At 48.0% G+C, this 21,950-nt stretch overlaps 2 protein-coding genes across 6 annotated transcripts; both read right to left on the minus strand.

Moving 5' to 3' along the window:
- Window positions 1-3,592: 3,592 nt before the first annotated feature.
- Aarsd1 (alanyl-tRNA synthetase domain containing 1) lies at window positions 3,593-13,094 on the minus strand. The gene is made up of 12 exons (XM_006992941.4): window positions 12,957-13,094; window positions 12,712-12,843; window positions 10,816-10,975; window positions 8,450-8,507; window positions 7,494-7,650; window positions 7,282-7,398; window positions 7,009-7,139; window positions 6,581-6,647; window positions 6,387-6,478; window positions 5,953-6,007; window positions 5,041-5,135; window positions 3,593-3,942 (listed from the first exon to the last, which is right to left on the minus strand). The coding sequence occupies exons 1-12, from the start codon at window positions 12,993-12,995 to the stop codon at window positions 3,807-3,809; spliced, it is 1,239 nt and encodes a 412-aa protein (XP_006993003.1). The 5' UTR covers window positions 12,996-13,094; the 3' UTR covers window positions 3,593-3,806.
- A 214-nt stretch (window positions 13,095-13,308) lies between these two features.
- Ptges3l (prostaglandin E synthase 3 like) lies at window positions 13,309-21,947 on the minus strand. Of its 5 annotated transcripts, none has more exons than XM_015986461.3 (8): window positions 21,732-21,947; window positions 21,390-21,473; window positions 21,075-21,188; window positions 20,922-20,988; window positions 20,722-20,820; window positions 16,822-16,911; window positions 14,984-15,037; window positions 13,309-14,677 (listed from the first exon to the last, which is right to left on the minus strand). In XM_015986461.3, exons 3-8 carry the CDS (start codon window positions 21,140-21,142, stop codon window positions 14,642-14,644), a joined length of 414 nt encoding a protein of 137 aa, XP_015841947.1. In that variant the 5' UTR covers window positions 21,143-21,188; window positions 21,390-21,473; window positions 21,732-21,947; the 3' UTR covers window positions 13,309-14,641. The 5 variants fall into 5 exon arrangements, with proteins under 5 accessions (XP_015841947.1, XP_042138783.1, XP_076433816.1 ...); XM_042282849.2 differs by having other exon boundaries at window positions 21,394-21,473; window positions 21,732-21,866; XM_076577701.1 differs by having other exon boundaries at window positions 21,329-21,473; window positions 21,732-21,866.
- Window positions 21,948-21,950: the final 3 nt, after the last annotated feature.

Raw genomic sequence — 21,950 nt, forward strand, 5'->3', positions numbered from 1 at the left:
CAGCCTGAGGCTGACATTGTAAGAAACACAGGGAATTTTACCAATAGGCCTCAGGGGCATACAGGACCTTAGGAAAGGCTACAGCAGACAAGAGGATGTCCCCATGAGAGCCTCTTTGGCTCCGAGCACAGCCCCAGACAGTCAGGGAAGGCCTGCTCTTCTCAGAATGTGGAGCCAGGCGTCCAGCCAGCTCCACAGAAAGTGCAACCTTTTCCTAGAAGAAAGGAAACTCCTCCATCACTCTCCGACTGCTGAGGTTGCCCTCTGCTGAGGACACTTTAGTCATAGTTGACTCAGATTCAGGAATAGAAAACAGGCACTTTCTCCAAGAGTTTTTCATCAGAGTATATTGAACCGTCTGTTTTCCCGTAAGTGCCAGACAGGGCCCCAGAGTTTATTTAAGTTCTCATTCAGGAAAGAAAAAAAAAAAAAAAAAAAAACATGGCTGATTTATGGGGTTCTACCCAGAGCCAAGGGTGAGGTAGGGCTGAGGGACATTTTTGACACGACTGTCTGCTTCCTGTTCTGGGGACTGACTGTCTTTCATTTCTCCTGTTCTGGGAACTGTCTTTCATTTTTCACACTGACCTACGCTCCAAGAAGACAAATCCTGCTGTAAGGGTGCACCATGGCACCATAGCTATGCTCCAGAAAGCATGACCTCTATGTGTAGACATTTATAATACCTTTTCCATTTTATTTTATGTGCATTAATGTTTTGCCTGCACGTATATCTGTATGAGGGTGTCAGATTCCCTGGAACTAGAGTCACAGTGTGGGTACTGGGAATTGAACCCTCTGGATGAGCAGCCAGTGCTCTGAACCACTGAGCCATCTCTTCAGCTCCCCCTTTTATTTTTTTTCCTTTTATTTTATTTTACAATACCATTCAGTTCTACATAACAGCCACAGATTTGCACCCCCTTTTAAATTATTAAAATGTTATTTGTATGGGTGTTTTGTCTGGATGTGTGTCTTGCATAACATGCTGTCTGGTAACCAAAAAGGCCAGAAAAGGGAGTTAGAGCCCCTTGAACTATGGTTACAGGTAACTACATGAGCTGCCATGTGGGTGCTGGGAATCAAACTTGGGTCCTCTGGAAGAGCAACCAGTGCTCTTAACTGCTGATCCGTCTCTCCAGCCCCTAATAAATTCTTTTAAGTTTGTTTTTGTGTGTATGGCACATGTGTGCAGTGTCTGAGGAGGCCAGAAAGGGCATCAGATCCCCTGGAGCTGAGTTACAGGTGGTTGTGAACTGCCCGATATAGACGCTAGGAACCAAACTAGAGACCTCCAGAAAAGCAGCAAGCACTCTGAACAGCTGAGCATCATCTCCTCAGGCCCCTCTAAAATTCTCCTCCAACAAATAAACCTATTCTGTTGTGCTTTCCGGTGAACCTTATCAGACTGTCCATCCCTTCTCTGAGCACACATGGTTCTTGACCTCAGACATTGCATTAAGAACTGAAAGGCTTGAGTGATGTCGCTAGTTCAAACTGCTTATTCATCCTGCTCTACACAACTAATTACTGTTTACACGTAATTTGCCCCAGTCTTTATGCCTCTTCCTGAGTTATTTAAAAAAGCTCCTTCTCTCTCAGGACACTGTGCTGATGTCCCCAAGTTCAGGTCAAGAAACTGGAGGCCAGGCAGGACCTCAGCAGTAAGCCAGATGGCCAAAGCTGCCCAGCAAGGAGGGTTTATGACTTGTTCAGAAGCGAGCCCGAGTTTGAATCAAGTGTCTGGCCACTCATGCTCCAAGTGAGGGGAGCCCGGCCACGCGGGACTGAGCAAGGATGGCTGTCCAGTCTACCGCTGTCTTATTAGACCCTTTATGGCCTCAGTGCTGTGTCCCCTGAAAATTCACATCCTAGCTCCGCGGTGATGGTACAGGGCTGCAGGCCTGATGATTACATGATGATGATGATGATATGATTATGTGATGGGGGCAGAGCACTCATGGGACCCTTGTAAGAGGTCCATGCAGCTGAAGAGATGGTGAAAGCGCCTGCTGTGTAAGCCTGATAATCTGATTTCAGATCCTGAAACCCACATAAAAAGCTGGATGTGGGGTTGGCAAGATGGCCCAGCAGGGAAAGGTACTGGGCTCTAAGACTGTCAACCTGAGTTCAATCCCCAGAACAAACATGGTGGAAAGAATTGATTCACACAAGTTGTTCTCTGCCCTCCACACACTTGGCATGCACACCCAAAGTAAACACGCTTTAAAAATTGTATAGAGGCAGGACACAGCAGCAGCATCTGTAGTCTCAACAATCCTAGGTGGGATGGGAGGCAGAAAGGAGACTTGCCAGGAAGCTATGGGGCCAGATGGCTTCCTCCAAGTTTTCTGATGTACACACACACACACACACACACACACACACACACACACACACACACCCCACACACACCTGCACTCACACAAATACAAAGGTCTGCAGGGCCGGAGATAGTTCAGCTGACACAGCAGCTGCCCTACAGGCTTGAGGACTTGACTTGATCCCCAGATCCCTCCAGTTAAACAAGTTAGACTGAGCATGGTAGGCCTCTCTGTGAGTTTGAGGCCAGCCTGGTCTACACAGTGAGTTCCAGGGCAGTCAAGGCTACACAGAAACCCTGTCTCAAAAAAAAAAGTCAGGCAGGCATGGTGGTGTATGCTAGTAATCCCAGTGCTGGAGAGGTAGACAGAGGGATCCTCAGGACTCACTGACCAACATAGCCTACATGTTGAGTTCCAGGCCAGTAGAGATGCTCTTGCAATAATAAATTAATTAATTAAAAAAAAATTTAAGAGGTAGATGGTACTTTGAAGACAATTACTGTGACCACACACATGTGTGCGCACACACACACACAACCCAGGCCTGAAACCTGGTAGCCTATGCACAATTGCTATTGTCTACACACACATCTGCGCGCGCGTGTGCGCACGCACGCGCATGCACACACACACACACACACACACACACACACACACACACACACACACACACACACACACACCAGGCCTGAAACCTGGTAGCCTATGCCCATAATCTCAGCACTTAGGATTGTGAGGAGGCCAACCTGGGTGAGTGACACTGAAAGACTTTATCAAAAAACAAAGACAAGAGCCGGGCGGTGGTGGCACACGCCTTTAATCCCAGCACTTGGGAGGCAGAGGCAGGCGGATCTCTGTGAGTTCCAGGACAGCCTGGTCTACAAAGCGAGTTCCAGGAAAGGTGCAAAGCTACACAGAGAAACCCTATCTCGGGGAAAAAAAAAAAAAAAAAAAAAAAACAAAGACAAAATAAAGCAAGGAGATTTGGGTGAGGCTAAGCCTGGGGCAAGTCTTTTTTTTTTTTTTTTTTTTTTTTAAGATTTATTTATTTATTAGGTATACAGTGTGTATTCCTGCATGCCAGAAGAGGGCACCAGATCTCATTACAGATGGTTGTGAGCCACCATGTGGTTGCTGGAAATTGAATTTAGGACCTCTGGAAGAACAGCCAGTGCTCTTAACCTCTAAGCCATCTCTCCAGCCCCTGGGGCAAGTCTTGTAGCAGCCATAGCAACTATCCCAGCAAGAAGATTTCAGCAGAGCCTAGATCAGTCCGGTTCATTAATTTAATGTCCACTCATGGGATATACCTAAAAGGAGTCAAGATAGAAACTGTTTACACAGGTGTTAATCACAAAAGCACACCGGAATGCACCGTGCAAGTTATGCACATGAGCATAAACGACAGGACTCCATCATTTTGAGTCCCGCTATTTTCCTGTCTGAAGGACTGCTGTGGTCACGGGGCCTGGTGTCCTGGCCTCACTCCTCGGCACTCTGTGTGCTGGCATAGTCCTGCAGAAGTGCCTGCACCTCGGCCCGTCGGCTCAGCTTGGTGGCCTTGCCCTGGAAGCGGCCTTTCTTCCCTGCGCCTTTGCCTTCCAAGACTTCAGCCACCCTAGAGAATGGAGAAATAGTTACGGAGATGGTTTGTGAAAAGTCAAAAGTCAAGGGCAGTCAGTCCCCAGGGCCCAAAGAAAGGAGACCAGGTGATTTCTAGGAATCAGGGCTGATGCAGGAGACTGACGCAAGTTTGAGGCCAGCTCCAGAGACTATCAAAAAAATAAAAAATCTGGATGTATTGATATGTGCTTGGGCGGTGGAGACAGAAGGATCAAGAGTTTGAAACTAGCCAAAGCTGCAGGGTAAAACCTCATCCAAAAAGAAAGAAAGAAGAAAAGGGGGTGGGGGAGAAGTAGAAAGGGAAGGAGGGAGGGAGGGAGGGAGGGACGGACGGACAGTGCACAAGCCAAACCAGACTCCAGACCACACGTGGCCGCCTGTTAGGAACCCCCATTATAAATAGCTATGCTTTCCTCTGATGCTTCCAAGGAACACATACATATTCCAGAGAACCCACAATGACTGAAAACTCCCAATGCCCCAAAGAACAGGAGTCATACACCTCTGGAGGTGATTTCAAAGAAGAAAAGCAGCCTGGCAGGGGGGCGCACATCTTTAATCCCAGGACTCAGGAGGCAGAGGCAGGAGCTTTGTGAGCTGTCACCCATGCTGGGGTGGGCTTCTGTGACACAGCTGTCTTAGGGTCATTTCTGCTCCTAAAGTGACCCCTCACCCATATTCCTCTAAGTGGCCCCAGTAAAACTCATTGTTCCACACAGTGAGACTTCGGTGGTGTCCTTTCTGTTGTGGGATCCCAATCCGGGGTGAGGTTTCTAGGTCCCCAGGAATGATGTCACATAACATCTAGCTCTAGGGACCAGATTTTCTCTAAAATAAACAAACAAACAAACTCCCCGTGTCTGAGTCTTATCCTCCCACTTTAACTGTGAGACCTCCAGTGCACGAAGTACGGATCCCTAATCCGTCAAGCCAGGAATGCTGTGTCAGACCGCACCTGCACAGCCTGCCTCACACGCCTCTGTGAACCAAGGTGACCGCAGACCTGATGCCCTGCTAACTGGAACAGGGCTGCACCAGTCCGTTAGAAGTTCACAACCCCTTCCCCACCGCACAGGAGCCCGGATCACATTACCTGGGCCCCAGGCTCTCCACAGCCTCTGCTGGTCCGGCGAGTAAGAAGAGCCCAGCACCTTTCTCATCCCCCACAGTTAAGAACAGGAGGGTCTCCTAGGAGGGGAGACAGGAGATGAGCACACAGGGGTCAGCTCCCCTAAGTCCCATACTTTCCTGAGTTGAGTCAAGAACAGGCCGCTCCCTCAAAGCAGAGACGTTGCTGATGACTGATGATACAGCCTTGCACTCTGGCATGCTGGCCAAAAGCTTTATGAGAACGGCCAGGAGGCTGAACACTAAGAGCAGGCAGGAGGCTGCCGACTGTGCTGAGTGGAAGATACCTTCCATGGTCTCACTGCCACCATCCTTTCCTACCGTGCTGAACCAGACACCCTACCTGCCAGGCTGCTGCAGCCACTCTGCCCCTTGGCTACCTGAACACCTCTGAGCGGCTTTGTGGCCTGGCCCTGAAGCCTCTTGTCCCCTTTAGGTAATGGGTTCTGCCTCCAGCATTTATCACTCCGAATTATAAATGCTGACAGACACATGTCTCTCAGGGTAGAACATGGCTCACTGAGAATCAGTGCTGTGTAGAGAGCGGAATTACAGAGACCTGAGGCTTGAGCCCCAGGGAGGTATTCATTCCATAAAGGGTTTAAAATAAGGATGAAGAAAGGCAAGTGAGGCCTGAAGCAGAGGCCTCTGAGGGGTCTCTCGGACCCCGACATTCTCTCAGCACACAGATCTTGGTGGCTTTTGAGCTTCTGTAACAACAGAGCTTAGACGGTGGCTAATGCTAGGAAAAATAATCTGGATGAAATTTTTTTCAGCTCTTCGTGCGTTAACCTGAAGGGACTCTGGCTAAGCTAACTCCCTCAATTCATACCTCCCAGGGCCTCTGCAGAGTGGAGGACTCTCTTGTTCCTCTTACCTCTGACCCAATCTCGTTGGCGATGATATTCATGAACTCAGAATCGCCCTCTTTCCTACGACAAAGGACACAGATGTAAGACCCAGGATGAAACGGTGCTGTGAACCGAAGGAGGCCTGGCTCCTCCACATGATGATCTCGTTGCTTCCCATTTGATCACACAAAGTCCCAGACCCCTCAGCATAGACAAGATGCCCTCAGCCTCAGCAGTGTATACACAAAGGATCTCCAAGATGCTGGAGATCCTTTAGACAGTGAGAGCGGCCAGTAGAGGAGCTAGTGAGCCTATGTAGTTACAGTGAAGATGCTAATATCCAATCCAGCAAGTCCAGTAACTCATCTCCTGTGCTCTACTCCGCCTGGAGCATCACTTAGCAACCCACATCCCATTGTGCACTGCACCCCTGGGAGAGGCTGAGCCCCCAGCTTCTCACCTGTGTAGGGTGACCACACCTCCCCAGTCCGGGCTGCTCCTGAGGCTGTGAGCAGTGTGCACAGCCAGGTCTCTGAGGAGATTCAGGTTGTTCTGAAACGGGTGTGAGAACTCAGACAGGTGGAAAAGAGAACAGAGGGAACCATTATCTCTCCTCCTGTGCAGCCCTGTCCACCCCCCCCCTCCCAGAATCACCTTCTGCAGGAGCTTGGTGGCATTCTGGAGCTTTTTCACTGCTTCCACGTGATCCTCCGCGCCACACCTACAAGACGATGGTTAATGGAGACTGGCCAACTGCCCAGATGCTTCCAGAATTGGTGTGTGTGTGTGTGTGTGTGTGTGTGTGTGTGTGTGTGTGTGTGTGTGTGTGTGTGTAAATCAATGAACCCTCCTTGCTGGGGTGCCTTCCTCAAGATGGGAACATTCAAAGGGTCCCGTAAGCAACTGGGAGAGAGGATACCGAGGAATAAAGCATTCTGTGTAGGTCTGAGCTCCTGTTCAAGGCACCTTACCCTCCAGAGCAGTAACCATTCTGTCCACCTAGCGGTGGGATGCTAAGCCCCGGGGTGCAGGCCTTGGGAGCAGGGGCAGGAGTGGGGGCAGGGGCAGGAGTGGGGACGTACTTGAGGAGTGCGGTCAGGGCTTTTTCACTCCCATGACTTCGCTCCATCCACTTCAGTACCCGGTTCCCAGCCAGAAATACCAGGTTGCTTTTGTTCTTCTTCCCTTTCTCCGTGCCCAGAATCTTAATGACCTGCACAAACGGGGTAACACACACACGCACACACCACAGTGGGTCTGAGGACATGAAGGCGAGAGAGATCAGACCCCCTACCACTCCCACCCCTGCTCCCCAATAACCTGTGCTCACACACACCACAGCCTTCCACACTTACCTGCAGGTCACTGAGATTGCTCACGTGGGTCCCACAGCACATGTTGGAATCGACACCCTCGATGGTAACGACTCGAATGGGCCCAGCATGATCATCTGGCAGACCCCGGCCCCTCACCTGGAACAGAGGGGAGAGAACGGGGCTGCCTGAAATTTGATGAGGAGCCCTTGGAGAGCCACTCTGTGGAAGCGGGTGCCTCGATCTCTTCTCACCTGCTCCACCTCAGGGTCATCTAGGCTCAACTCTCGCACACTCACAGGCAGCCGATCTCTGATTTTCTGATTGACGCTTTGTTCAATGGCAGCCACCTGCTCAGCAGTCACAGAAGGGCTGTCCAACTCAATCACACTCCGGAGTCTCCCCAGCTCCCTGCCAGAAAGAGCAGCAGGGCACGGATGCTCAAAGTGCGTGAGGAATGTTCACACTGAGTCTGGAGGTGCTTGTCTGTAATCCTAGTGCCTGGGAGATGGAGCAGGAATCTGGACCTTAAGATCGCCTTCCGCTGCACACAAGTTCATGTTCCTAACAGCAGGGGTGAGGCCAAGCCTCTAGTCCCATACTCAGGAAGCTGACTGCTGTGAATTCCAGGCCAGCCTCAAACTACAGAGCCAGCCGGGGCTATATAGAAAGACTCTATCTTAAAATATATATATATATATATTATATATAATTTTATTGAGGGCTGGAGAGATGGCTCAGAGGTTAAGAGTACTGGCTGCTCTTCCAATCACAACCATCTGTAATGAGATCTGGTGCCCTCTTCTGGCCTGCAGTCATACATGCTGTATACATAACAAATCTTTAAATTTTTTTTTTTTTTTTTTTTTTTATTGAATCCACACCAAAATATCTCATAGGTAGGGACTGCCATTCCCAGTTTACAAATGAAGCACAGTAAGAAGCATGACCAAAGTCATACAGTGGCAGGACCATACATTTAGCTCTAGCCTCTCAAGTATATGTTCTTTACCAGGCCAAGGCAGATGTCCCTGCTCTTAAGTTGTTCCTAAGAAACACAAGGTCTTCCCATGACCCAGTCTTCAAGAAGAAAAGATAAGCAACTCTGAACACTGCCCTTTTATTTTCCTATCCTAATCCATCACTGGGAACAGAGGTGGGAGTCAGGGACCCACCAGGACCTATCACATCCTGTGTGCCCGCTACTCACCATGACGTCGTCTTCAGCCCAAAGAGGTGGTCAGCTACTGCTGTGATGAGATGTTGCCCTGAGCAAGAGCAAGAGACAGGAGCAAATTGAGAAGCCCAGTCACACGTCCCCACGACAGCATAATCTCAGAAATTCTCACTGAAGGGCTGCCAGGCATTTTAGATACTTTACTGAAAATCACCACAGGGGCTGGGGGCGTCTAGCTCAGTGGCAGAGTGCTTGCCTAGCAAGTGTAAGGCCCTAAGTCGATGTCTCTGAATTTCTCCCTCCCTCTTCTCTCCCCTTCTCTCTCTGAAAAGGAGAGGAGGGGAGAGAGAGGAAGGGAGGGAGAGAGAGAGAGACCACCATGAGAATTCTCCCAGCAGCTTCATAATGCTATTCCACAATGACTGGCCAAGGCAAAGCAGCTCCGCGGAGGCGGGATGTGAGCTAGAGTTCTGGTGTGTGTGTGGTCCACTCACTTGACAATGTCTACTGAACACCTACCACAGGCAGGGCACAGGGCTCCAGGTCAGAGATGCAGCTGCACTCCTGACCGATGAGAGGGTAGAAGACAATAGGAAAAGGAAGAGGAAGAATTAACCAGGAAGACCTAAGGAACCAAGAGTCAAAGCCTTGAGGAGGAAAGAATGATCTGTGCCAGCAACGTGTTCAAAAAGGGGGTGCAATGGGCAGCAAGCTGTGGAGAGGCCCCAGCGAGGCTGGAGCCCATGCAGGAACAGTCCCACCAGGGCTGGAGGCCGTGGTGAGGAGAATGGCTTCCCATACAGGAAGATTTTTTTTTTTTTTTTTTGGTTTTTTGAGACAGGGTTTCTCTGTGTAGCTTTGCGCCTTTCCTAGGACTCACTTGGTAGCCCAGGCTGGCCCCGAACTCACAGAGATCCGCCTGCCTCTGCCTCCCAAGTGCTGGGATTAAAGGCGTGCGCCACCACTGGCCGGCATACAGGAAGATTTTTAAGAGCAAGGAAGTGAGACGATCTGAGTTCCTTTTTTTTTTTTTTAAAAGTTTTCTTTTCTTTTTCTTTTTTTTTAAAGATTTATTTATTTATTATGTATACAGAGGAGGGTGCCAATCTTATTACAGATGGTTGTGAGCCACCATGTGGTTGCTGGGAATTGAACTCAGGACCTCTGGAAGAGCAGTCAGTGCTCTTAACCTCTGAGCTATCTCTCCAGCCCCTGAGTTTCTATTTTTAAAAGATTTCTCTGAGGCTCGGGAGAGAGCTCTGTGACAGAGGGTGTGACGAGCACACGCAGGGTCCTGGGTTCAATCTTCAGCACTGCAAGAAAATAAAAGATTGCTCTATGGCATGAGGCCACGGATTTAATCCTTACTGTGAGGGAAGGAAGGCTGTCTGGGCTGTTCTACAGGCACAGAGGGGCAAGGGGCAAGACCGGATGTGAGGAAATCAGCCAGAGGGTCCCAGGGAAGATGGCGAGGGCTGGGACTAGGAAGACTGCGGTGAATGGAAGTAGAAAGATAATTGAGGAGAAATCAAAACACTTAGTGACTGACCCATTATCTGCAAAGAGGCATCTGGCATGATGTGAATGACTGAGGATATGTTGATGACCAACAGTATATTAATGTAAGCCCAAGTAGAAGATGATGGCCTTCCCCTTTCATTTTGGGACATCATGAATTTGAAAACCTACAAGACATCCAGATGGAGACACGTGGGAACATTCCTAACCAGCAGTAACTGAGTGGGCACGGTGGCTCAGGCCTGTAGGAGGCAGGAGGTCAGCCTGATCTACATACATATTGAGTTTCAGGCTGCTAACCAAGGCTATGGAGGAAAACCTTGTCCCCAGGAAAAAAAAAAAAAAAAAAACGAGAAAGGGCTGGCAAGATGGCTCAATAAGTAAGGTATTGCCTAATAACCTGAGGTCAAAGGACTGACTCCCACAAGCTGTCCTCTGACCTCCACGGGCACAATGTGACGTGTGCATACCCCCTTCCCTTGATAAATAAAGAAAACGGATTTTTAAAACAGAGAAAAAGCTGGACAGTGATGGCACACCTATAATCCCAGCACTCAGGAGGCAGAGGCAGATAGATCTCTGTGAATTCGAGGCCAGCCTGGTCTACAAACAAGTTCCAGGACAGCCAGAACTGTTACACAGAAAAATCCTGTCTTGAAACCCTCCCCCCCCCCAAAAAAAAAGAGACAAAAAGGCCAATAGTTCTTCTAGAACTTTAATATTCATGTTATTTTCACAACACCTGTCATATACTACCTGAGTCCAAGCTGACTCTAAGAATATCCATCCCTTAAAAGGCTAACTCCTGGAGGATCGAAACTCCACGTCCGTCATTATGACACTACTATTCACAATTCATCTCCCCATCCTGTGGCCCTTACCTGAATGCTGCTGCATGTGGTCAAACCTCCGCTCCCAGTCCACCCGGACCTGGACCTGGCTCCCAGGGGACAGAGGTGTCTGTGTGAAATGATCGGCCTGGGCCCCACGACGGGTAACTCTCAGCACAGAGATGTCGTTGATGGTACCACGGTCATCAGGCTGGGGGAAAAAAGTAATCAACACCAGGGCAGGTCTCACCCTACCAAGATTCACCGACACTCTAAGGGGAAGCTCTCAGAGAGACGGACCCAGATCCTGAGTTTCCTAGAGGAAGAGGAGACAGTGTCAAGTGAGGTGGACCCACTTTGTTCTATGACAGGATTTCCTGTCCTCTTTTTAAACACCTGTATATGTTGTTCTTTAGGGCAGAATAGGAGGATTAAAACAAAAAAAAAAAAAGCAAGCACAGTAGTGAAGATTTTAGTAAAACCCAAAGAGCCTTAATCCTACTTGTTATCACCTTAGATTATCTTAAATAGTCTCTAAAGTGCCTGAGTATTCCTGCCTTTAACCCCTCGTTCCTCAGCACTGACGCCAGAATTCATCATTTAGAAAAGTAGCAAGTGCCAGCAGCTTACAAGGCACTGTGCCAAGCAAATAACGCAGTGGGAATCAGGCCCCCAGAAACTAAATCTAAAGGGACCCAATTGTTTTGGGGAACCTGGGAAAACTGAAGGAGTGTGTAACATGAAGGTTTCAGGGCTGATAAGATGCTACCAAGCCTGAACACCCTGGCACCAGGGTAGGAGGAGAAAAGCAACTCCCACAAATTCTCTCTCTCTCTCTCTCTCTCTCTCTCTCTCTCTCTCTCTCTCTCTCTCTCTCTCACACACACACACACACACACACACACACACTCTCTCTCTCTCTCTCTCTCTCTCTCTCTCTCACACATACACACACAAATAAAAATAAAATGAATAAATGTAGTTTTAAAAATAAAAGAAGAGACGCTCTACAGACACTTGAGGGTCAAGGGTTTCTCTTGGACGCCTCCATGTGGGAAAATAAGGAACTGATTAACGAACGCTTTCCCCTCACCCCTCTACTGAATCCTCTTGAACCACTTCTTGGCCTCAGATCCTCCACGGCTCACTGGCTTTCTGAATGGAGTCCGTGTACCTTGATACACCCTCCAAGGCCCTCTGAACTAGCCTCAATCACCTGTTCAAAGCTTGTGCTCAACATGTACCACAAGCTCAAGCACCAGTGCATTATGTTTTATTTACAGTCAGATTCAGATGATTCTGTCAGACTTCACTTCCCCTGTTTAAGCTATCCACCCGGCTGGTGAAACCTCTCTCACAATGCCCACTTATGGTGTCACTCTCTTCTTTTTGTACACTGGAGTCAGGCTCTCCAGGCCATCCCCCTTTTCTGAGCGCTCCCCCGAGGAGGCAGCTTTCTCAGTCCCTGTAAGACACTTGGTGTTAATTCCCATCTCAGGGCCTTGGCACATCTCTGTCTGCCTAAAATCTTTCTCTTGCCCCAGAACCACTACACAGCTGCAGTGGCTCACCCCTTCTGTCCACAGACATCTGTACCGAGCAGTCTAGAATGATCTCCACGGAGGAGAGCACCCCACCACTCTCTTTCCCTTCACCCAGCTTTCTCTCTAGTGACATTATTATTAATTATTCCTGACATACAGGGCTGTCTGCAATAGTACTTAGTACAGTACTTGGAGGCACACTCTTGCTCACCCTTTATCTCCAGCGTCCGGACTAGGACACATCGCACGTGTCATAACTACATTAGCATTTGCTGAATGAATAATGCAATGAACTAACAGCCTGGTTTATTGAGGCTACGAAAGGGCGGGCGCGTTTGCTGCAGGAGCGAATGGGGACGTGGGGGTCCCCGGGAGGGGGTCGGGCTGAGGCTGCTCCGGGTACCTGGCCCCCGCCCTCGGGGAAAAGCAGCGTGTCTTCCAGGACCACTTGGAAACCGCTCAGCACTTCTTTCTTGCCGCCGCTCGCGTCCGTCTGCAACTCGGCGGGGCTGCAGGAGACCACGGTGGTGGTGAACTGGGCAGAGGGGGAGGCGAGTGTGAGCCCTCTCCCGCCGAGAGTGGAGCCTGCCCTCGCCCTCCCTCCGGGCGGCACCCTCGGTCCCAGGACCCTCTCCCGCCAGGCCGCACCTCCCGCGCATAGCTGTCGCGCTGACACAGGAACGCCATCGCGGTCTCCTAGGCCCCGGAGACCGGCGCGCGCAGGAAAGCCGGGCGGGGGACGGAAACCGAACTGGGACAAACTTTCTTAAGCGTTCCTGCGCGAACGTAAACGCGTAAAGGAAGAGGTGTGATTTGAACAAATTTTCTGAAACTGCTAACTGCAGGTGTTCTGTGTTGTTTTGTTACCGTTTTAAGACTGAAAGACTACGAAACAAAATTCACAACTCGACCTGAGACGTTCCTCAGCTAGGGACGTGTAATTTGGACTGCGGAGGCCCGGTGCATGGAGTTGGAAATAAAGAGGGGCTGGACAGAAATAGACAAGGCATTATATGTTAATATTTTATTTAAAACCAACATCCAGGGGCTGGAGGGATGGCTCAGTGGTTAAGAGCATTGACTGCTCTTTCAGACGACCCGGTTCAATTCCCAGCACCCACATGACAGCTCACAACTGTCTGTAATTCCAGTTCCAGGAGACCCGACACCCATGGCAAAACACCAATGCACATCAAATAAATAAATAAACAAACAAACATCCATAGTATTTCATCATGTAACTTTTTAACTATAGGGAAGAAGTTTAACCCACAAACCTCAGGAACCTATGATTTATGATAATTTGGATTTTAAAGTTATTTTATTTTTATTTATGTGTATGTGTACCAAATTACAGGTCGCTGTGCCCCACCTGATATGGGTGCTGAGAATCAAACTCCTGTCCTCTGAAAAATACACTACACACTCTTAACCACGGAGATATACAGGAAGTTAAGGGTCTATCTGAGTGAGATGAAATCCCCTGGCTTGAATACAAGCCTGTCCAGCAATAGCTTCCCACTGCAAAGGGGGCCAGAATCTCTGGAGAAAGAAGCTTTCCACAGGGAGGGAACGCATAAGAAGGAAGGAGACAGCATCCCTCCTAGGATTTATTGTAATCTCTTTCTTCTTTGGCCTTTGCTTTACCACATATAAACATGTAAAAAAAAAAAAAAACAGCATCCCAAACACAGATTCTAAGTCAAATCAGAGGGAAGTCAGAAGCCCCAGCAGCCAGCCCCTCCATCCCTCCTAGCTGATGAAGGACCACACTGGTGAGACTAAGAGGAAGATCTAGGCTGAAGAGGGACCCTTAAGAAAGAGCTTCTGAGCCAGGCCATGGTGGCACAGGTCTTTAATCCCAGCACTTGGGAGACAGAAGCAAGGAGGATCTCTGTGAGTTTGAGGCCAGGCTGGTCTACAGAGTGAGTTCCAGGACATCCGGGGGCTACATAGTGAGATCCTGTCTTGAAAAACAAAAAGAAAAAAGAGGGGCTGGAGAGATGGCTCAGAGGTTAAGAGCACTGGCTGTTCTTCCAGAGGTCATGAGTTCAATTCCCAGCAACCACATGGTGGCTCACAACCATCTGTAATGAGATCTGGTGCCCTCTTCTGACATGCAGGTGTATATGCAGACAGAACACTGTATACATAATAAATAAATAAATCTTAAAAAAAAAAAGAAAGAAAAGAAAAGAAAAAAGAAAAAGAAAAGGGCTTCTGGAAAAGTTCAGAGGTCTCAGTGGATTTTGATGCATAACAAAATAGTTGGTGATGGCCCATGATGCTTTCAGCACGGACAGCCTCTTCCCCAGCTCTGCTGTCACAGAAGGCTAATCAGTTGTTACGTCTGCACTGTCAGAATCATCCTGAAAAGAGAGGAGAAAACACCTGTTGTTTCTATGGTGACCATCAATGATGCTGCTCAAACCCCACAACCCCCCTATCCTCCAACCCTCCAGCCCCCCACCCCCACTCGGTTAACTACTGTGTGCTGGAGACTGGAATACACATTCTTACATGTTTATGTTTTGTCTTCTATGCCTTTAAGGAGGGTGGGCCTCATGCATGGTGGGAAAAACACTCTTCCACTGAGCTGTACCCAGCTCCAGCTCCAATGTGTTATTTTTAAAGGCTAAAAGGAAACTGAAAGATCTAGGGAAGGTGTTACTTACATCCAGATCATCCATGGCAGGGGGAGGTCTCTTAGTGCTGACCTTGTTCAAAAGCTAATGGGAAGATAGAAACAGTCACAAGAGATGAGGGGTGAGGGAAGAGAAGTCTGAATGTGAGGAGAGACAGGAGAATGGTCCCTGACCCAGCCATTGATTGGAGAGAAGTCAATTGATATTCTCCTCTTCTTCTTTTTTCTTTTTCTTTTCTTTTTTTTTTTTTAGATGATTCCCTTTCTTAAAAGTTAATTTAGAGAGACTGGAGAGATGGCTCAGAGGTCAAGAGCACTTACTGCTCTTGCAGTGAAACCAAGTTCAGTTCCCAGCACCCACAGCAGACAGTTACTGTTCTCTGATATCTTGGGGCACCTGTATTCCCATGGGACACATAAACTCACTCAAACACACATACATACACATGATAAATTAAAAATCAAAACACCAAACAAACCAAGATAAAAATAACTTTAAAAAAATCTAGTTGGGCCAAGGGCAGTGGTGGCGCACAACCTTGATCCTAGCCCTGGGGAGGCAGAGCCAAGCATATCTCTGTGAGTTCGAGACCAGCCTGGTCTACAGAGCAAGATCCAGGACAGGCACCAAAACAACACAGAGAAACCCTGTCTTGAAAAAACAAAACAACATAAATAAATAAATAAACAAACAAACAAATAAATAAATCTAGTTTAAAGTGGGTGTAGAATCACAGGCCTATAATCCTAGCACTCACAGGCTGAGGCAGGAGGATCAAAAGTTCATGATCAGCTTCAGCTACATTAGGAGACCCTGCTGGGTGGTGGTATCTAATACCTTTAATGCCAGCACTAGGGAGGCAGACACAGGCGCATCTCTGTGAGTTCAAGGCCAGCCTGGTCTACAGAGCGAGTTTCAGGACAGCCAAGACTGTTACATACAGAAACCCTGTCTCAAAAAAAAAAAAAAAAAACAAAAACAAAAGATAGAGTGGTGGGAAGAGCTTTTGTTACATTTTAACAGAATTGGGGCTGGAGAGATGGCTCAGCTCTGAAAGGCGAGGCTCACAACCGAAAACGTTTTTTTACAGAACATAGGCACTACTCTGCAAACAGTAACTTAAGCTGTGTGAAAGTCTTCTAATATGGGCTGGCAAGATGGCTCAGTTTGAATAGGCACCTGATGCCAAGCTTCCTTCATGAGTTCAATCCCTGGGACCTACATGTTAGAAATAGAATACAAAAAAAAAAAAAAAAAAAAAAAAAAGAAATAGAATACAGACTCCCCCCACAAGTTGTATTCTGATCTCCGCATGGCTTCTGTGACATGTGTGCATCTGGCCCTCACAAATAAATAAGTAAAATGTATTAAGTCTTTTTTTTTTTTTAAAGATGGCTCAGCAGCTAAGAGTACCTGCTTCTCTTTCAGAGGATTCAAATTTTGTTCCCAACACCCATGTCAGACAATTCACAACCTCCTGTAACTCCAGCTCCAAGGGATCCAACACACATGCAAACACAAAAATAAAAATAACATTGGGCATAGTGGAACACACCTTTAATCCCAGTACTAGGGAGGCAGAGGCAAGTGGATATCTGTGAATTTCAAGCCAGCCTGGTCTATATAGCAAATTCCAAACCACCCAGAGCTACAAAGTTAAGACCTTGTCTCAAATATAAACAAATAAAATGATAAATTCTTCTCTTTTAAATTTCACTAATACTAATTTCTCTCATTTCTGCTAAATAAACAATGAATAAAATATACTGCATATCAGTACCAGTGAGCGGCCTGCTTGGGGAGTTCAATACCCGTGCCTGGCCGAATGTGAACGACGGGGATGGGCAGCAGGGTGCTGTGTCTCATACCTCCGCATAATGCTCCACCTGAGCCAGTTCCACCTCGTCATCTCCTTCCCAGTCTCTCCAGTTGTCAAAGTCCACAGAGAGCCACACCGGCTGCAGGAGGAAGCATGGATGTTACAGGCGGGAAGGACAGAAGCAAGGGAACATGGGAAGAGTGGGGGCGTGTGCACAGTCGGAGGCCTCAGAGGGAAAGGTCAGCGTGCTAGTGGTCCCACATGCACCCCATTGGCCAACCCACCCTCCAAGCTGCATCGACAAATGTTCACCTGAATCTACTCAGTGCCAAACATAATGCCAAGAACAGCAAGGTCTGAAAAAGCACAGAGTTCTATCCTTCAAGGGCTGATGGACAGGGAACTCAAAGCATCCTAGGATGCAACCACGAAAGACAGACAAGCTGCATTCCCCAGAGTCAGAGGCACCCCTTTGTTGTGGGACATTTGTACACTGTGTGAAAATGTATTGCTGTGACTGGTGTACTAAAAAGCTGAATGGCCAATAGCTAGGCAGGAGGTATGGGTGGGACTTCCTTCCAGGCAGAGAGAGAACTCTGGGAAGAAGAAAGCTGAGTCGCCAACCAGCTGCAGAGGAAGCAGCATGGGCAGTACAGACAGATGAGGTAACGAGCCAGAAGACAGATTAAAATAAATGGGTAATATAAGTTATAAGAGCTAGTGGGACAAGCCCAAGCTAAGGCCGAGCTTTCATAATTAATAAAAAGTCTCTGTGTCATTATTTGTGAGCTGACGGCCCAAAGAAAAAATCTGACTATAAATGGTGAGAACCATATGCCAAAGTGCCCACATTTAAAGCCAGGTGTAATGCTACAACCTATCATGCCAGCATTTTTCAGGTGACGCCTAGAGAACCAGGGGTTCAAGGTCATCCTTGGGTATATAGCAAGATAAAGTTTAGTCTAAGCTACGTGGGACCCTGTCTCAAAAGAAAATTTAATATTCATACATACTCATTTAAAGATTTTTTTTCTTGGGGAGGTGTAGGGGTTTTTTTTCCTCTTTGACCTTTGGGGGCCCACCACCCAGCTCCTAAATAAATACACAGAGACTTATTCTTACTTTTGAATGCCTGACTTGAGCATAGCTTTGCGCCTTTCCGGGAACTCACCTTGTAGACCAGGCTGGCCTTGAACTCACAGAGATCCACCTGCCTCTACCTCCCAAGTGCTGGAATTAAAGGCATGCGCCACCACTGCCTGGCTTTTAGCCAGCTTTTCTTAACTTAAATTATCCCATCTATGGGCTGGAGAGATGGCTCAAAGGTTAAGAGCACCGACTGCTCTTCCAGAGGTCCTGAGTTCAATTCCCAGCAACCACGTGGTGGCTCACAACCATCTATCTGTAATGAGATCTGGCGCCCTCCTCTGTATACATAATAAATAAGTAAATCTTTAAAAAAAAATTATCCCATCTAGGGCTGGAGAGATGGCTCAGAGGTTAAGAGCACCGACTGCTCTTCCAGAGGTCCTGAGTTCAATTCCCAGCAACCACATGGTGGCTCACAACCATCTGTAATGAGATCTGGTGCCCTCTTCTGACCTGTAGTCATACATGCTGTATACAAAATAAATAAATAAATCTTTAAAAAAAATTATCCCATCTACCTTTTGCCTCTGGGCTTTTACCTTTCTCTATTTCTGTATATCTTTTCATTCCTTCTTATTCCACGTCTGGCTGTGTGGCTCGCCCTTGGCATCCTCCTCTTCATGTTCTTCTCCTTCTATTTATTCTGTGTGCCAGTCCCACCTATTCTTTTTCCTGCCTTGCTATTGGCTGTTCAGCTCTTTATTAGACCACAGTTTTAGGCAGGCAAAGTAACACAGCTTCACAGAGTTAAACAAATATAACATAAAAGAAGGCAACACATCTTTGCATCATTAAACAAATATTCCACAGTATAAACAAATGTAACACATCTTTAATATTCTACAACAGGATTTTTTTTTTGTTTTTGTATATGTTGGTTTGTGTTCTAGGCCTAGAACTGCTTTGTAAACCAGGATGACCTTGAACTCACAGAGATCCACCTGCCTCCACCTCTTCCTCATGTAGGGATTAAAGGTTTGTGCCACCACACCTGGCTATATTTTGTCTGCCCCTATGTCTGTGCGCTGAGTTCCTGCCTGGTGCCCATGGAGGCCAGAAGAGGGCATTGAAACTTCTGGAACTGGAGGTACAAGCAATTCTATTTTGAGCTACCATGAGCTGGAAATTGAACCCTGGGTCCTCTGGAGGAGTAACTTAAAAACTGAGCCATCTCTCCAGTCCCATAATTTATAATAAAAAATATTAAAATCACGCCGGGCGGTGGTGGCGCACGCCTTTAATCCCAGCACTGGGAGGCAGGGGCAGGCACTCTTGTGAGTTCCAGGTCAGCCTGGGCTACAGACTGAGTTCCAGGAAAGGCGCAAAGCAACACAGAGAAACTCTGTCTCGAAAAAAAAAAAAAAACAAAGTGTTAAAATCACATTTACGGGGACTGGAGAGATGGTTCTGTGGTTAAGAGCATTGTCTACTCTTTCAGAGGACCAGGGTTCAATTCCCAGCCCCCATGTGGTGGGTCACATCTAGTTTCAGGAGATCCAAACAGGCTACAGTACATGCAGGCAGAACACCCATACACACAAAATAAACAAATTCTTAAAAAAAATCACATTTATGTATTTATTTATGGGAAGGGGGCATGTCACTACACATGAATGAATGTCACACTTTTAGGGGTTGGTTCTCTCCTTCTGCCATGTGGGAACTGGGCTTCAAATTCAGATCATCAAGTCATCAGGCTTGGTAGCAAGCACCTATATCTGCTGAACCATCTCACTGGCCCCCATGATCTACATCTTTTTTAATATCAGCAAAAAGATAAAAAATTGTGAATGTCAATAGCCAATCAAAATATTTTTTAAGATTTATTTGTTTTATTTTATGTGTATGAATGTTTTGTCTGCATGTGTGTATGTATATTACATGCCCATGGAAGTCAGAAGGAGGTGTTGGCTCCCCTGGAAATGGAGTAACAGATGGTTGTGAGCCACCGTGTTGGAGCTACACATTGAACTCAGGTTCTCTGCAAGAGCAACCAATGCTTTTAACCACTAAGCTACCTATCCAGACCCTCAAATATTTTTGTTGTTGCTTTTTGAGACCGGGTTTCTCTGTGTAGTTTTGGAGCCTGTCCTGGAACTCACTCTGTAGCCCAGGCTGGCCTTGAACTCACAGAGATCCACCTGCCTCTGCCTCCCAAGTGCTGGGGATTAAAGGTGCGCATTATCACTGACAGGCTCAAAATAATTTTTTTAACTGTGAAGAAACTACTGAAATAAATGTAAAAGCCAGATTCAGCCAGCAGGTGGCCAACTTTCAGCTTTTAGAACAGAAGTTCTTTTGGGAGTCTCAAGTGTGAGAGTGACAAAGTCAACTTCTGTTTAACAGACCACACTGGGAACAAGAGAAGGGGGGGATAAGAGATGGGACAGAAAATATGCAGCAAACTACCAACGAAGTCAGGCACAGAAGCCCATACCTGTAAAGTCAACATTCAGAATGCTGAGACAGAGGATGGCAAGTTCAAGGCCAGCCTGAGCTACATAGAAAGAGCCTGTCTCAAAAACAAACACAAAGAGACCAAAAAACAAAACAAAACAAAACAAAAAAACCCACTTCCCCCAATGACCCCTGACCCCTGATGGATGCAGTCTAGACTGGGAGGAAATACATAAATCTCAGAATATTTGGGAGATCAAATATGCAGGACCCAGGTAACTCACTGAATACTGACTTGAAGGAAGGCAAACCCAAATCCAGATGTAACTCTGGTGCCTGGGTACTCAGAGAGAGCACACAGATAGAGTGCACAGAAGCAGCAGACTCCTCCCCACTCACTCACCTTGATATCCTCCTTGGTGAGCCGTGGCCAAGCCACCTTCTCCTTCCATTTCCTCACAAAGCAAGTAATAGAGCGACCAGAGCGCTTATCCTGGGAGTCCTGACAGAAAGACAGCCTGTCTTAGAGACCGAGCTTTAGGATAAACCTCCAGTTTCCCGGCTTGGCCAGCCTTTCTGTCCAGATCCTTACCCTGCCCTCACCTTGGAGTTCACCTTGGCATAGAACTCAATCTCGTTGTACAGCTCCACTCCGTCGCCGTTCCTGCAGCTGAAGAGACAGCAAAGCTGAGACACGGGAAGAGTGAGGGGACAGTTCCGGGGACACCAGGCCCTTCCAAGGGGGGAGGCCACTACCTGAACACAATGCGGTCATCTTCAAGGAGTACACTCACGTCGGTGCTGTCCTCGACACAAAACTCCATGTAAACATACTTGGGTCTGTCGTACCACAGGGTCCGGGCGTGCTGCCTGAAGGGGGTGGAGGTGGGGCTTGGTAGGAGTGGGCAAGACTGAAGGCAAGAAGGAGAGGCGGAGGGAGGAGACAATGTGGTGCCACAGAACCCGGTGGAGGGGAGTGGTTGGAGCAGGTGGAAGTGGTGAGAACGAACCCGGAAAGACAGGGGAAGTAAGGAGTTAGGAGGTGCATTCAGTTCACACCACTCCTCTCACCCACAGTCACAGGGGCCTGGGAGTCCCGGGCTCCGACGGATCTGGGCAGAATCAGCAGCTTCCAGAAGATGTGGGGCAGGGGATCTGCAGGGAGAGGGGCAAGGGGGTAGGCAGTGTGCGATGGCGGCCTGACACTCACCGTTCCATGGTGGCTCCAGCTGCCCGGTGCCTTTTGGAGTCCCAGGCAAGGGCCTCTATCTTTAGATCCTAGGGGCGCGCCTAGCAGCTGCCTCTCCTTATTTGGTAGGGGTGAGGGTTGAGAGGAAGGGAAAAGGTGGCAAGACAGCAAAAGTGATCTGAACTCCGGGGGGGACTCTGGGAGAGTTTACTGCATCTCTTTACCTCTCGGGGTCTCCAGAATTACACGGATCAGGAATACATTCACCCTCTATGGCCAGGCAAAGGGCTACCCTAGACCCTCTAAGCAGGAAACTACTTATCCTCGGCCTCGTTCTTTTGTCCCTCCAACCCTAAGTATTAGCGTAGAGTCTAATTCACAAAGCACTCAAGTCGGCCTCGGGAGACTGGAGGCGTGCAGGCCCCGCCCACCGCCCCTCCAGG

The sequence above is a fragment of the Peromyscus maniculatus genome, chromosome 8 (assembly GCF_049852395.1).
Source record: "Peromyscus maniculatus bairdii isolate BWxNUB_F1_BW_parent chromosome 8, HU_Pman_BW_mat_3.1, whole genome shotgun sequence".
NCBI classification, from domain to species: Eukaryota; Metazoa; Chordata; class Mammalia; order Rodentia; family Cricetidae; genus Peromyscus; species Peromyscus maniculatus.

Coding starts and splice junctions, on each gene's coding strand:
- Aarsd1 (XM_006992941.4), bottom strand. CDS start 12,995: ATGGCGTTCCTGTGTCAGCGCGACAGCTATGCGCGGGAG. Junction 12,844..12,956: donor GCGACAGCTATGCGCGGGAG/GTGCGGCCTGGC, acceptor CCCTCTGCCCAG/TTCACCACCACCGTGGTCTC. Junction 8,508..10,815: donor CCACATGCAGCAGCATTCAG/GTAAGGGCCACA, acceptor GCTCTTGCTCAG/GGCAACATCTCATCACAGCA.
- Ptges3l (XM_076577701.1), bottom strand. CDS start 21,366: ATGCACCTCCTAACTCCTTACTTCCCCTGTCTTTCCGG. Junction 16,912..20,721: donor TCACCAAGGAGGATATCAAG/GTGAGTGAGTGG, acceptor TTCCTCCTGCAG/CCGGTGTGGCTCTCTGTGGA. Junction 14,678..14,983: donor CTGCCATGGATGATCTGGAT/GTAAGTAACACC, acceptor CTCTCTTTTCAG/GATGATTCTGACAGTGCAGA.